This window comes from Anabrus simplex, chromosome X, assembly GCF_040414725.1.
Source record: "Anabrus simplex isolate iqAnaSimp1 chromosome X, ASM4041472v1, whole genome shotgun sequence".
NCBI lineage: Eukaryota > Metazoa > Arthropoda > Insecta > Orthoptera > Tettigoniidae > Anabrus > Anabrus simplex.
In genome coordinates, this window is record NC_090279.1 from 146,222,115 (window position 1) to 146,238,935 (window position 16,821).

At 42.2% G+C, this 16,821-nt stretch overlaps 1 protein-coding gene across 1 annotated transcript in view; it reads left to right on the forward strand.

Moving 5' to 3' along the window:
• Positions 1 to 16,821, forward strand: part of LOC136886715 (Fanconi anemia group J protein homolog) — a 420,988-nt gene that overhangs the window by 36,393 nt on the left and 367,774 nt on the right. The window contains exons 3-4 of the mRNA XM_067159520.2: positions 6,891 to 7,035; positions 12,951 to 13,071. Coding sequence (XP_067015621.2) covers positions 6,907 to 7,035; positions 12,951 to 13,071 — 250 coding nt within the window. The 5' untranslated portion in view covers positions 6,891 to 6,906. The remainder of the gene's footprint in view (positions 1 to 6,890; positions 7,036 to 12,950; positions 13,072 to 16,821) is intronic.

Sequence of the window (16,821 nt, forward strand, 5' to 3'; positions counted from 1 at the left end):
AACAGCGGACCTCTACACCTTCACCGACAGGTTTACTGATGCCGTACGGAAAAGGCGCCTTAATTTCTATGGCCATATCTACAGAATGAACAGCGACAGACTAACTAAAAGATTATTCAAAGTAATCTTTTTTTTTTTTTTTTTTTTTTTTTGCTAGTTGCTTTACGTCGCGCCGACACAGATAGGTCTTATGGCGACGATGGGACAGGGAAGGGCTGGGAGTGGGAAGGAAGCGGCCGTGGCCTTAATTAAGGTACAGCCTGGTGTGAAAATGGGAAACCACGGAAAACCATTTTCAGGGCTGCCGACAGTGGGGTTCGAACCTACTATCTCCCGAATACTGGATACTGGCCGCACTTTAGCGACTGCAGCTATCGAGCTCGGTTCAAAGTAATCAACTCAAAGAAGGTCAAAATAAAATGGCTAGAAGAAACTAAGGCGGACCTCCAAGAAATAAATATTACAGACGACATCATGGGAAATAGTGGAGCTTTTAGAACCAAAGTAGCCAATCATAAATTTAGGGAGAAACCAAAAGACAACTGGTAGGAAGTGGTCGACAGAACGCAAGATGCAACACAGTGCATTCATGAAGAGATTTTGGGAGGATAAGAAGGCACAAACCATCAAACCAACTAACAAGTTCAAACGCGCTCTATGAATGGGCATAACGAAGAAAGAATAATAATAATAATAATAATAATAATAATAAAAATAATAATAATCGTCTGCAGCATGATTAGTCTCGCTGATACGCAGGTTCGCTCATGCGGATCAGTCTCCATCCATTTCTACTGAAAACTATCGTACGTCCTCCTCCATCTCCACTTGTTTGAGATCCGAGATGACAGAGTCCTTCCGTCTCCTACGGGGCCTTTCTCTTCTTGTGTCCTCGGGAGGAGACATATACAAGAGGCTTCTCCCCACACAACCACTTCCTCTCCTGACGATGTGGCCAAATCATCGTAGTCGTGACGCTTGGATCTTGTTATTAACGCTGGTCGCCTTGACCCAGTCCCGTATTGCTTCATTTCTGATTATGTCCTTCCGTAACATGCCTCTTCTTGCTCTTCTTCTACTACCGCTTTTCCCACATCAGTGGGGTCGCGGGTGCGAACTGTGTCCCACATGTGGATTTGGCCCTGTTTTTCGGCCTGATGTCCTTCCTGACGCCAACTCAATATGGAGGGATGTAATCACTATTGCATACCTGCCAACTTTCCCGATTTAGGCGGGAGACTCCCGATTTTCGACAGCTTTTCCCGCCTCCCGATTGTTCTATTATTTCTCCCGATTTTAGTTTATTTTGTTGGTTAAATTCAAACATTTGTTTTTAAATCCCGCCATTTCAGCTTAGTACGCCAGTGGTCGGAAGTCCTTCGCTCATTGGCCGCTTTCAAATGAAATATCGACGTTTATTAATACGAGAAATGCGCACGAATATGCGATGTTTATTGAAACCTGTATATCGCAATGCGCATATCTGTTATCAATATCTCGTTCCCGCGTGCTATATTCAAGTTTGTTCACATCAGTCTAGTCGATTCTAGAGACTAGTCGCTATATTTGGAGTCTTTTTTAGTAATTTAGTGACAGAATTTCAAAGATAGCGATTGGTGACATTTCTTAAGATTTTAGGAGCCATTTAGGGACAATTCTGGGTAATTTTAATTTGTTACTTGATAAAAATAACACTGCGCTTCGTATAATCGCGTGGGCGATACAATAGGTGATTTTTAGCCTTGTAGCCTCGTATAGCAACAGTCGGATTTTGAGACAGTAAGTGTTATAATAGGCCTATATACCATAGTACTCCTGTATTGCACAATACATGTAGAATAAGCAGATTTGACCAATACTATATCTTCTGATTTTTCCAGATTTTCATATCAAAATCTCCTGAATTTTTGTTTTGTAAAGTTGCCAGGTATGCTATTGCGTATTTCTGTGGTGGTTGGTAGTGTTGTGTGTTGTCTGAATATGAATAGAAAAGTGTTGGGACAAACACAAACACCCAGTTCCCGGGCTGGAAGAATTAATCAAAGGCGATTTAAATCCCCGACTCGGCCGGGAATCGAACCCGCGACCCTCTGAACCGAAGACCTCAACGCTGACCATTCAGCCAATGAGTCGGACCTTTCCTTAACATGCCTATCGCAGCATTTTCATTTCCGGCACCTCCAGCCTTTTCTCAGAGACTTTTGTTATTTGCACTGATTCCAAAGCATATGTCAAGGCAAGGCGAAGAATACCTTTGGATTGGTGGTTTCCTCTATCACACAAAACACCGGTAGCTGCTCTCCATTTATACCAGCCCGACTGGACTCTTCTGCCTCAACTCCTTTTTTCACCATCTTTGTGCATCAGTAAACCCAAATATCTGAAGGTTCCTGTCAGTGGTACAGGTTCCCATTGTAGGTGTACCAGTCCAGTTGCTCCACACCGCATGTAGCCTATTTAATCTTGCTCCTACTCAGCCTCATGCCTCTACTCTCCAGTGTACATATACATTTATCCAATGAAATATGTTTGACATTACTTCCGTCTTTTCAAAGGAAACATCCGCAAGCCTGTTTGGTCAGCTACCTCTTTCAGCACATTAATTTCTTCTCTCACAGTATTAAAATTCTCTGTACCCCCTGTGGGTGGGGGACGCAGACGAAGAATACACCCACGGTATCCCCTGCCTGTCGTAAGAGGCGACTAAAACGGGCCCAGGGGCTATCAACTTGGGAGCGTGGTTTGGCGACCACGGCCCTTAGCTGAAACCTGGCATTGCTTCCACTTGTGCCAGGCACCTCACTTTCATCCTGTCCGACCTCCCTTGGTCAACTCTTGTTCATTTCTGACCTCGACTCTATTAGGTTTCCGAGGGCTAGGTGGTCATTCATTTTCACGCCCTTCGTGGCCCTTGCCTTTCCTCGTTCGTTACTTCATTTTTCGAAGTGACGGATCCCTTCTTTTTTCTCTCTTTCTACCCCCTGTGGGTGGGGGACGCAGACGAAGAATATACCCACGTATCCCCCGCCTGTCGTAAGAGGCGACTAAAAGGGGGCGTTCAAAGGATGGTCGAATTAGAACCATGAGACTACTTGTAATTAGTACCACCACGCGGGGAACACCATGGGTCGCTTTTACTCGCGCGTAGAACCACTGTGTTAGGTACAAAATAGGTTTGTGATTAGTAGCAACAGAGTGCACTGCCGGCTTTTGCAGTACCTGTGATTAGTACCACTTTAGGAGCGACACCATGGTTCTGGCTTGCCTATGATTAGTGCCCACTATGAGGAACACCACAGGATAGTACCAGTCCCTGTGGTTAGTACACGTATGTGATGAACACCATAGGTTTGCGTTGCCTGTAAATGGCACCGCAATGTGCGAAGCACCATATGTCTGTATTACATGTGTGAATTTCAGTACCTGTGAGTAGTGCCATAATGTGTGGAATACCGCGAGTCTACGCTACTTTTGATTAGTACCGCAACATGACAAATACCATCTTTCTACTTTTCTAGCGATAAGTGCCATTATGAGGGGCCGATGACTTGGATTTTGGACCCCTTTCGTCTACAAGCATCATCGATTCAGTATTGTGCTATCGAAACAGTCCTTGGGCAGTAATACTCTTGTTTTACGTCAGTATCTGTGAAAGTGAAGCATTGCTGGTCGGATCCACTGATTGTTTTAAATTCATATGCATCCATTCATTCTTCGTCCTCACGTTTAGAATTCTGATCAGTGGAGGATTTTGGACTTTTAATTTGTCATTACATTTCGTCTCATTTCGTACCATTAGGGGCCGATGACCTAGATATTAGGTCCCTTTAAACACCAAGCATCATCATCATCATCATCATCAAGATTCTCTGTCATTATTGCTATATCATCCGCAAAAGTTAAGCAGTCGATTTTCAATCCGTTCTTCTTCGTCCCAATCCTTAAATAATGTCAGAAAAAAAATTCTATTTTGTAGTATCTGACGCCATTCCTGTATTACTTTCTCCAGTACGCATTTGAAAAAGAGTGATGAGAGTCCATGTCACTGCCTAACACTCGTTTTAATTTTAAAGGGTGCAGAGAAGCATCCTTGGAATTTTACTTTGAATATGTTATTAGTCAGGGTTGCTCGTATTATCGCTTGCAGTTTTTCGTCGACCCTCATTTCTGCAATTATTTGAAGCAACACATCGCGCTCAAGAGCGCGTTGGAACTTGTTCAGTGGCTTGATGACTTTCTCACTGTGTTGCTTCTTCCGTTCTTCTGACATTTTGTACCAGTCCTGCTGCTAGTTTTGACCACATGTGTGTGTTTATTTGCTGAAGTTCTGAAGACTTTGCGATTTTTTGTTGTGTCCTCCCTGATGTTCAGTTCATTTGTTCATTTATTTGTGAATTTATTATTTGTGAGTCTATTATTATCCATCCTAAAAATGTATCCAAAAATTTTCAAACGTCTGCTCCGTACAGTATTGATGAAACTATCTCTATAACTATTTATCCAGCCGGACTGAGTGGCTCAGACGGTAGAGGAGCTGGCCTTCTGACTCCAACTTGGCGGGTTCGATCCTGGCTCAGTCCGGTGGTATTTGAAGGTGCTCAAATACGTCAGCCTCTTGTCGGTAGATTTGCTGGTACGTAAAATAACTCCTGCGGGACTAAATTCCGGCACCTCGGCGTCTCCGAAGACCGAAAAAGTAGTAGTTATCCAAATTTCATTTTCTTGTATGGGGACGAAATTTTTTCTAAGAATTTTAACGTTCTTGGTTTTTCAATCTCTGCAATTTTAGAATTATCTCCTAAAGTTAATGTTTCTAATGCATATAGAATTTCCGGTAGAATAAATGTTTTGTAATGTTTCAAATTAGCATTACGTGACATTACTCGTTTATTGTAGTGATCCCATGTCACTCTAAATGCCCTGAAGTTTTGAGGCTCTTTCTGTATTAGCGAGACTGTCTAATCCCCAAGGAAGAATTGTTTTTCCAAGGTATTTAAGAAAATGATACCTATGAAATTGTCCCATATGCCGTTTCAATTTTTTGCACTTTTGCTGAAAATTCTGCATATACACAAAAACTACGTTTATCCGGCCCTCATTAATCCGGATCTCCGATTTATCCGGATCGAAAATAATAATAAAAATATTTTTACTTGAACAGTATTTCTTTTACGGGGTCGATTCTTCTTGAATGTCCTTTCCGCCAAGGATAGTTACGGACAGGAATTGGAAGAAAGTCGGCCGTGGTCTATCGAAAGGACCGTCGCGGCATTCGCCTGAAATTGAAAACGAGAAACCGTGGACTCTTCTGAGTTCCTTGACACATTTGCACGCATTCCCGGGTGCTCGGACGTAGATGTGAACGACGTAAATGACTGTTTGAAAAATGACTGTAACTCAGGCTACAGCATAATGACAGATGAATAAATTATTGGCTCTTGTTCCTCAGCAGGTAATGACGAGAGTAATGGTGAATTCGAAAATGAAACCGGCGCTCCATCAGAAGAAACAATGACTCCTGGAGATGCAACAATGCAGCTGGACAAACTGATAGCCTATTTAGAATCCCCGACTGAAACCACACCGGCAGAACTGCTGATAGTGAAACGTCTTCATGATCGAGCTGCGCGCAAACGCTATACAAATGTAAAACAGGAAAAGCTCACACATTATTGTAGTGCATAAAACAGAGTCGTAAATGTAAGAAAAGTGTTGTTATATTTTTTGTATAATTGAAAAAAGTATTACTGTACAACTTATGTTAATACATTATATAACATGTACAGTATTGGTTTTCTGCTTTTCCGGATTATCCGGGTTTTCGATCATCCGGATCAGTTCCGGTCCCACTTAATCCGGATAAACGAGGTTCTTCTGTACTTGGTTTTCTCGAATGATATCTGAAGGCCTGCCTGTGATGCTATTCTGTGTGATGTCTCGACAGCATACCTAGTTTCCTCCTTGTTCTTAGTGATGATAGCTAGGTCATTTGCGAAAGCCAAGCATTTCGCTTTGATTTTGTTCCCACCAGTCCCGTTGGTTATGACTGAGATATCCTTTTCCCACTCTCTGATGACTTTATGTAAAACCAAGTTAAACAGAAAAGGAGAAAGTCCATCTCCTTGACGAAAACCTGTGTTTACTTAAAAAGGGTCAGAAATTTTCCCAAAACATTTCACTTTAGATGATGTGTTTGTGAGGGATTGACGTATCAGTCTACAGTCTTCCTGTCCACTCGAAGTTTTTCTAGCGTGTCGAACAACCTCTGTGTGTCCACAGAGTCATACGCTTTCTTCAGGTCCACGAAAGTAATTATTGTGTTATTGCTTCCGCGGATCTTCAGAATCATCTTCAGATTCCATACCTGTTCCGCACACGAACGCCCTTTCCTGAAACCCGCTTGATATTCCCAAATCAAAGGATCTGTTTGTTTCTCTTGTTGGTTTAGGAGGGCTTTAGATAGAACTTTATAAGCAACGGGTAGTAGGGATAGACCTCTAGTTATTCGGATCTGTTTTGTCACCTTTTTTAATGCAACGGATGAATCAACGCGCACTTCCAGACCAAATGCATGTTAACGTTGTATCAGAAACATTTATTCTTTTTTAGGTTCTACCTAACCCTCTACAAATTTAAGAAAAGTGCTTGATAAAAAAGAATAATTTGTTTAAGTTTGTTAATGTTGAAAATAGTTCATATCATGTTTGTTGCTGCAGATATTGTTAGTGATATGCTGTGTTCTTTGTACATCTCATGATTCATTCGGTATGATATTTCTAGGGAGGTTGGTAAGATGAAGACGAGATATACAGTCCCAAAGACATATATATATATATTGTAGATATACTAATTTCTTTTAGAAGCAGTATGTGTTATGTTCATGTTGTCAGGTGACTCAGTTGTGAGATGGCCACGTACCCCGGCAGTTCGCAGTGCTCTCAGAAGAAGCAGAACGCGCAGTCCATCACCATGGTCAACGTGAGAGTCCACTTCCCCCGACCACCCTACGACCAGCAGATACAAGTGGCCAAACAGGTGAGGAGTTTGTCACAGCTCTCGAGCGAGCATTTTGTCTGACATTTCAAATCTAGTAAATACTGCAACTTGAAATTGTATTTTTTTTCTATTTAGATGCTAGTCCGATAGATAAACTATGACTTTAAAAGTGATTCATTCTTTTTATATGGGGGGTAAGGAAAATTACCTTGGATGAAAATTGCAACGTTCAGGGTTGGTTTCTTTCCTCATTTGAATTACCCTCATCGCTTTCGTTCGACTGCACTTCATTACTTTTGTTTTGGACTTATTTATTTTCATCTTGTACTCCTTCTGCAAGGATCTGTCCATACAATTCAGCAATTTCTCAAGTTCTGCACACTCAGATAAAATAACAATATAATCAGCAAATCTCAGGGTTTTGATTTTCTCTCCTTGGATTGTGGTTCCCTTTCCAAATTCCTCTTTGATTTCCTTTACTGCCTGTTCTCTATAAAGAGAGATAAGGAGGGAGGACAAACTTCAGTGTTGCCTCTCTCCTTTCCAGATAGCTGCTTCTTTTTCAAAGCCTTCGATTATTATCACTGCAGATTGATTTTTATAGACCTGTAATATATATGATGTGAACATATGCGATTCTGTCCTTATATTATTGAGAAGCATAACAATGGTTTTAACTGTTCAGTAACACTGGGAAAGGAGTATTTATTTTTTGCAGTTTCTACGACGATTGTTACTCATTCTAAAAAAGGTATATAATATTTTTAAGCACATGAAAAGTTTTGACTTTTGACGGTAAAATGCAAAACAACTGAGTAACTAACCGTGATGAAATTTGTTGCTAGGTTGTTTCTAACATATTATATTTTAAATTAGCCTTGATGAAGTCTCCCTTGAAAAGATATTTCTCAAACATCCGAGCTTTTTCCGAGTTTTGTAATAATAATCTATAATCTATATATATATAAAATAAGAGTTTTGTCTGTACATTGCTCGGAATTTGAAAATAATGGTCTTTCTGTATCGGGGCTAGGAAAGCAACAGATAGGGAATCTGCCACCTGGGCGACTGCCCTAAATGCAGATCAGTATTGATTGATTGACAGAGTAACAAGGAAATGCATTTTTACTTTTCCGTAATTTATGTCTGTCTGTCTGTCTGTCTGTCTGTCTGTCTGTCTGTCTGTCTGTCTGTATGTATGTATGTACACGCATCACGAGAAAACGGCTGAAGAGAATTTAATGAAAATCGGTATGTGAAGTCGGAGGATGAGCCACTACAATCTAGGCTATAAATCATTTTACTCATGCTGAGTGAAATGGTAGTTTAGGGGAAGGCCTAAAGTTTAATTCTCAAATATTTATATTGTTAGTGGTCCTATCGATAAATACTGCATAACTAAAGTTATATAGAATTACATTTCCTATAATTTATGTCATACTTTGTTACCTTACAGGCTTTCATAAGACAGATATTCATGAATTTGTATTTTTGTTGCCAAGTCCATATCGACGCCGAGCCACGAGAACATGGGTTAACAGAATTTAATAAGTCGGTATATAGAGTCGGGGAATAAGAAACTACGGTACCGTATAAGTTATAAACAATTTTATTCACCCTGGAGAAATTGTAGGTTAGGGGATGGCGTCTAAAATTTGATTTTTAAATACCTATGTTATTGGTCCTATCGAAAAGTACTATATGACAAAAGTTATAGAGAATACAATTTCCGACCATTTATGTTTTATTCAGTTTTACCGTATCGACTATGATAAGAGTGGTATTTCAGAGTCGGAAGAAAACTAAATGTGAAGGCTTACAATATTGAAAGCCCTTAACATTGATCAACAATAACATTACATTGACCGTTGTTTGTTGTGATGTTCTTTGTCTCTTATGATGCCACTCAACCCCGATAGATGGGATTTCTGCTGCGTACGAAGTATAACAGCCTGACTATTGGCGGAAAATACGAATAGCTGGGGAGTTAGAAAACTTTCTTCTTTAGCATGTCATTCCTCTGGTTCATACATTTTCTGATACCGTACTGTTGCTATGTAACACACTGGTTCATCATAGTATTCCAGCTATTTGATCCCTACTCTGACGTGCTATTTTGAGTGAGCAGTGTGCACTCTTAAGGCAGAGGCTCACTTCTTAGTAGTAGTAGTAGTAGTAGTAGTAGTATGATCTGGTCTAGAATTACAATTTAGGCATATTCCAAATTATAGCACCACAATTCACTAAATAACTCAAAATTTAACCCTGAAAAGAGCCGTTTCTTAAAACGAGCTTCTTCCTCTTCACTATGATTAAATTCTTCAATTATTTTATTCAAAAATAGCAGTGAAGGGGTTTCTCCTCTGACTTGGAGGCAAATTTTACCTCCAAGCCAAATAGATTTTTCCACCGCCATTGTAGTGAATTGAGATTTTCCAGCATATCTGGTACTCCTAGGAAACAGGTAAAATGGCATAGTTTTTGCCCTGGGACTCTCCACTATTCGACCTTCTCCACCGAAAAAAGACAAAATGTTCACGGATCATGGCTGTCTGTGGCTTGGTCAGTCCAGCTCTGGAACTTTGGACTGTTAGATCGGCAGCGTAGTACTGTTCGTTAAAGGTGAGAAAATGTGCGGTTTTTCCTTTGATCGAGTGTTTCATGTAAATCATTGATTTTACTCGCGCCATTCCTACTGACGTTATTGTAATGACTTATGTTCATTTCAGTTGGGAAAACCACTAAGACTTTCTGAGGATGTAAAAAGGTAGGTGGAGAGTGATTGTCTGCCATTATAATGCAATTCCCCAACCTGATTGTGACTTATGGTAGGCAACCTACAATTCTGTATACAATGTAGAATTCCGTAGCGAAGCACGGGTACATCAGCTAGTAATAATATAAGAATGATAATATTGATTTTGTTTCCCCACTAATTACTTCTGCGGTTTTCGGAGAGACTGAAGTGCCGAAATTTTGTCCCGCAGGAGTTCGTTAACGTGCCAGTAAATCTACCGACACGAGGCTGCCGTTTTTAAGCACCTTCAAATACCACCGCACTGAGCCAGGATCGAACGTGCCAAGTTGGGCTCAGAAGGCCAGCCCAGCGCCTGCGTTTTGTTTTTACTGGACAAGGGCGGAGGAAATCATGGAAAGAGTTAACACATTCAAGCTCTTTAGGATTTTTCAGTCGTGAAATTACCAGCGTATCGCTGCAGTGTGGCAGTGGGTTCGTTTGCATTTTACATTTGCACAACGGATTGAACTGAAAGTTCTGCCGGGAACCGACCTTATTGCGGTCAGGTTGCACGACATTGTTATACCATTTAATATTTATTGCAGCCAATGGCCATAGGGGATGATACACACAATAATTTGATTACGTAGGTAATTAAATTCCATAGAATAACAATGTACAGTCAGATAGTCCTTGTCAAGTACATACTAGCAGTTATAGTGGGTATCGCCTTCCGTTCCGTTTGTGGAAACTTCCTAAAACTTATTTGGAGCTCCTTTAAGTCGAGTCCTCTCTTGGGTCGCATATCATTACACACAGCGAGATTAGGCCCTTTGGGTGTCGTGTTTGTGGAAGTGCATTTAAGCGGTCGTTTTTCATAGGGTACACTTGGGTAACCATAGTGCTAGTAGGCCATTCCATTGTCTAACGTGTGGAGTGGCTTTTTAAGGCCGAGAGAGAGAGAGAGAGAGAGAGAGAGAGAGATGGCGTAAGTGCACTTGCTGATCATAATGGGGGGGGGGGACTGTTCTAGTGTTCAGCTTGCAAGTAGGACTGTACATTGGTGTTCGACTTTTCTTGTGTTCCATCTGTGAGAGGGCATTTAGGACTAGGACCGACCTCGATCACATATTCCAACGCATAGCGGTGAGGGGCCATTTGCTTGTCTAATTTGCGACATTCTGTTGAGATCACATATTGAATTTACGTATTCAGAAGATGAACTCCGTTAGGACAAAATCTATGCATTGCAGCCTCCGCCGAAGAACGTCGAAGTAGTTGGTGGGACGTAAAGCGAGTAACACTGATTTTCTGGAAATACGGGATCTTCCAACAGGCTCCATCTACCTAAAACGACAATCTCGAAATTCTGAGGGACATTCCGTTCTCTAGCCTCCTATCCTTACAATATTCGTTAAGAAGTGTTGGAAAATCCCAAAGTTCTAGCAAGAGATGTATAAACATGGAAGTACATGTATTATTATTATTATTATTATTATTATTATTATTATTATTATTATTATTATTATTATTATTATTATTATTATTGCCCGACTCGTTGGCTGAATGGTCAGCGTACTGGCCTTCGGTTCAGAGGGTCCCGGGTTCGATTCCCGGCCGGGTCTGGGATTTTAACCTTAATTAGGTAATTCCAGTGGCTCGGGGACTGGATATGTGTGTGGCTTATTCAGCACTCGAAATCATCCTATGTAGGGCCCTCATCTTCACAGACATGCAGGTCGCCTAATAGGCCGTCTACGAGAAAAAGACCCGCACCAGGCCTTTCCGGAGGCCATCCACCATTATTATTATTATTATTATTATTATTATTATTATTATTATTATTATTATTATTAAATACATCGCAATTGGGAAGTATCCCGGTGGCAATGATCACCTACAGTAGTGTGATGATAAACTTAAAACATAACTACCCAACAACAACTACAACAAGAGCACAACAAGCAATTCCATGGAAAGAAAATATTACAAAATACCACTAGTTTAACATTCTGAATCCACCATCATCATATACAAATTCACACACAACTTAAATATTTCCAGTGCTCAACACTATGGCTTACAATACTATAGGTTGAGCTTACTACTAGCTTAACATTACAAGTGATAATAAAGAGTTAAAACACCGGGAGTTGGCCGTGTGGTTAGAGGCGCGCGGCTGTGAGCTTGTATCCGGGAGATATTGGGTTCGAATCCCACTGTCGGCAGCCCTGAAGATGATTTTCCGTGGTTTCCCATTTTCACACCAGGCAAACGCTGGGGCTGTACCTTAATTAAAGCCACGACCGCTTCCTTCCATCTCCTAGGCCTTTCCTATCCCATCCTCGCCATAAAGCCTATCTGTGTCGGTGCGACGTAAAGCCAATAGCAAAAAAAACAAAAACAAAACAAAACATAATTACCCAACAAGAACTATAACAACAAGCGTAGTACAAGCAATTCCATGGAAAGAAAATATTACAAGAAATACTAGTTTAACATTCTAAATCCAGCAGAAAATATCACAAGAAATACGAATAGTTTAACATTCTAAATCCAACAGAAAATATTACAAGAAATACCACTAGTTTAACGTTCTAAATCCAGTAGAGAATATTACAAGAAATACCACTAGTTTAACGTTCTAAATCCAGTAGAAAATATTACAAGAAATACCACTAGTTTAACGTTCTAAATCCAGTAGAATATATTACAAGAATTTACCACTAGTTTAACGTTCTAAATCCAGTAGAAAATAGTACAAGAAATACCACTAGTTTAACGTTCTAAATTCAGTATAAAGGCATGTAACTCCATGGTGACACAATTAAAATGTTATATAATATCTGTTTATATCACGGTCTTTGTATAACAGGAACAGGTGGAAAAAGCTAGCCAGACATTGAAAAACGTGTAGATAACCACAAATTCAGTGTCTTTCATTTACTACTTTTACTTTTCACTTTACACTAGCACTAATGATCTTCTTAAACGTTTTGATTCCGGAAGAGAATCTATCAAAGACTGCTGGAGGTAGTTTATTCCAATCCCTTATATCCAGTTTACGAAGGAAAACTTGCCCACATACGTATGCTGGCGAGGTAGGATACTACATCTGCTCTAAAGTTTTTATGCTTCGAATGTAAAGTTTTATGCTCAGGATGTGAACATTGTGGTCGGCACCAGTGCAAAATGTTCGATTTTTTTTTCTTCCCAGATCATGTTGGGCGTGACTCGTCTACAGAACGTGGCTCTGGAGCTTCCCACAGGATGCGGCAAGACCATGAGCATGCTGTGTTCGCTCGGGGCCTTCCAGGTTGAGGAGCGGCACAAACTGAGTGAGTACAGCGCGTTTTTTTTGTAGCATTCTTGGTGCTTTTTTTCCATTTTAGTGGCAGTCTAAAAGTGTTGTCTTCTTGATTGGTGCCAGCATTATTCCTTCTTTTCAGAAGCGAAGGATATCAACATTCTCTTGTAATACTTGCCTGGTCTGTCTTTACCACTAACGAGCCAGCCCGGTTATGTTCTTTGACATGTGCTTGAGCAGTGCGCATACCTGGAAGCGGCAAGGACTTCACACTATTAGCGATTACAGTATGGTATTAGCAGACTGGGATGCAAAATATTATACATGTATACCGAGTGGCCAAAAGTCACGGAAAGGGGTGTCCCATTAGAAAATGTGCCGCGTATGATCCTTGAGCGTTGCGGCTAGCTGCGGCGCAGCTGAGCAGTCTGTCACAGACACCAGTGTCGTGAAGATGGCAACACGTCGCGAGTTAACCGACTTGGAACGTGGGATGATCATCGGCGCACGGCGCATGGGTCATAGCATTGCGGAGATTACACGCGATTCGGGTTTCCGAGGTCAACAGTGTCGAGGGTGGATTTTCAGTATAACAGAGAGAATGTTACCTCCCGCGTAAACCGCCGCACGTGAAGGCCACAGGTGTTTAACAAACGGCCATCACGTCGCTTCCGCAGAACCATACTGGGTGCTCGACGGGATACTGTGAGTCAGATCACCGTCCAGTTGAATGTTGAAAGTCAGGAACCCATTTCTACCAGGATTGTAACGAGGCAATTGCACCGCATAAGCTTCACCAGCTGTCCTTTTGCCGACACCTCGACACAGAGCTCAACGACGTGCATAGGCCCGCGAACATTGGCAGTGGACAGTGGAACAGTGGCGGCGCGGCCTGTGGTATGATCCGATGAAACCCGGTTCCAGTTGTATCGAGCTGGTGGGCGCATGAGAGTATGGCGTGTGCCCCATGAAGCTATGGAACCTGTGTGTCAACAAAGTTGTGTCCAGGTGGGAGGTCGCTCAGTTCTGCTCAGGGCGGTGTTGCCATGGCCGCAATTACAGTAGGCCCCATTGTCCGGCTGCAGGCAGCGCTGACAGGAGCACGTTATGTGGACATTCTTTCAGACCATCTGCATCCCTTTCTGGCCCTAGAGTACCCTGATGGAGATGCCATGTTTCAGCAGGACAATGCGCCATGTCATTGCTCAGTGGTGGCACACAGGTGGTTGGAGGAGCACTCCAGTGAAGTTACGACCATGGATTGGCCCTTCAGATCTCCCGATCTTGATCCAATCGAGCGGTTACGTGAACGAATTGGATCCATGAAATGTCACTGTAATATTTGTTCTAAATGGAAGATAATAATTGCTTTTACTCAAATAAAGTGTAAAATCTGCGGTAAGCTAAGAAATACTGCAAAATATTTTACCTGTAGAGAAAAATGTGGATATATACTTTACTACCTTACAACTATTTTTTCTGCTACGTCGCAGCGCTTCTCTATGTGTTTTGTTTGCTCACTGACGTTGTTTGAATCAGGTAGGTGTCGTTTTCTTCATGTTGCTCATTCGTTTTGTGCCCAACTCATTCATGTAAGTGATATATTTATTGGTCCAGGGATCATGCTATTTTGCTGTTTGAACTGCCCGCGGTAGTCATACGGACAAAGATAATGGGAATTCACAGACATAGCACTCGCATTCGTCGGTGCTAACCCTGGACCTCAACAAAGAAACAGAAGACGGCACGAGCTGCGGAATGCAACATAACGGAGTCCTGTCTACAACGCATAAGTACGTATGCATATTTCTCTAGTAACGACGGTATTTCTTAATTTACCACAGATTTTACACTTTATTTGTGTAAAAGCAATTATTATCTTCCATTTGGGACAAAATATTACAGTGACATTTCGTGGATCAAATTCGTTTCCATAGCCCAATCTAGTGTTTATGGGATGCTGTCAATACTGGTGTACGCTCCTCGAACACCGCACCAACTGCACAAGACTAAGGCTGATGACACACGGAGCGGTTTTCACCGAGTCGGCGCATGTTTCTATTGTATCAGATGGGATGAAACAGACAGAGCGGTGCTCGCCGTCAGGCGGCAGATTTGCCGACTCGGCCTGTCGTGTAGCTGGCGGTGCAGCGAGCGTTTTGAAGACTTTGTGCGCGCTCTAGCGCCATAGATTTAATACATTCAGCTGAATCACGGCCGACTTGATGCTTCGCTCTAGTCGGGCGTGGCTGAATTTACGCGGCGATTGCATCATTGGTAGGTATTCTTGTATTAGATATCATGAAGTATCTTTGAAATTCAATAATATACACGTAAAAGGACATATAGAGTAAGTAGACTTTTGGAATAAGAATAAGAACAATCCTTTATTTTTCGGTAATTTTAGCTAGCTTCCTCACCTAACGTCACGCTCACTAATGTGTTTTGTCCACTGCCTGCTCGATACGCACCCGATGACTGCTTATAAACAGTCATTTTAGATGCAGTTCGAACAGGCAGTGGTTTCGTCACAGTCGGCAAAAACCGCTCTGTGTATCAATCACAGGCGGCGGCCGACGCGGCTGCCGACTCGGCAAAAACCGCTCCGTGTGTCATCAGCCTAATATTGCGGATGGCAGTGTAAGATGCGTGGCTCCAGATCCCTCCAGAACGGTTCCAACACTTTATAGAGTGGATGGCAGTGTAAGATGCGTGGCTCCAGATCCCTCCAGAACGGTTCCAACACTTTATAGAGTGGATGGCAGTGTAAGATGCGTGGCTCCAGATCCCTCCAGAACGGTTCCAACACTTTATAGAGTGGATGGCAGTGTAAGATGCGTGGCTCCAGATCCCTCCAGAACGGTTCCAACACTTTATAGAGTGTATGGCAGTGTAAGATGCGTGGCTCCAGATCCCTCCAGAACGGTTCCAACACTTTATAGAGTGGATGGCAGTGTAAGATGCGTGGCTCCAGATCCCTCCAGAACGGTTCCAACACTTTATAGAGTGGATGGCAGTGTAAGATGCGTGGCTCCAGATCCCTCCAGAACGGTTCCAACACTTTATAGAGTGGATGGCAGTGTAAGATGCGTGGCTCCAGATCCCTCCAGAACGGTTCCAACACTTTATAGAGTGGATGGCAGTGTAAGATGCGTGGCTCCAGATCCCTCCAGAACGGTTCCAACACTTTATAGAGTGGATGGCAGTGTAAGATGCGTGGCTCCAGATCCCTCCAGAACGGTTCCAACACTTTATAGAGTGGATGGCAGTGTAAGATGCGTGGCTCCAGATCCCTCCAGAACGGTTCCAACACTTTATAGAGTGGATGGCAGTGTAAGATGCGTGGCTCCAGATCCCTCCAGAACGGTTCCAACACTTTATAGAGTGGATGGCAGTGTAAGATGCGTGGCTCCAGATCCCTCCAGAACGGTTCCAACACTTTATATAGTGGATGCCTCGCCGTGTTGTTGCTGCCGTTTTGGGGGCTCATTATTAACTTCATATTCAGTGTCTTCGCATGACTTTCGGCCACTAGTATATGTATACAAAGAGGTCGGAAACAACATGAACCGGGGATATGAGCGTTAAAGCGATGGTCATATTGATATGTAATTCGAAACAGTATACATCGATATTTTGCGCCGTTGTCGTTCTGTCACTGCTGAAGTTAGCCGGTCAGATCGCTTCGTGGATGAATTCAAATGGGCTGTGTAGCCTTATGTGCACGTGACCTGGTCGGGCTTAAGAGCCATACCAAGAAATGAGCATCAAACACAAACAC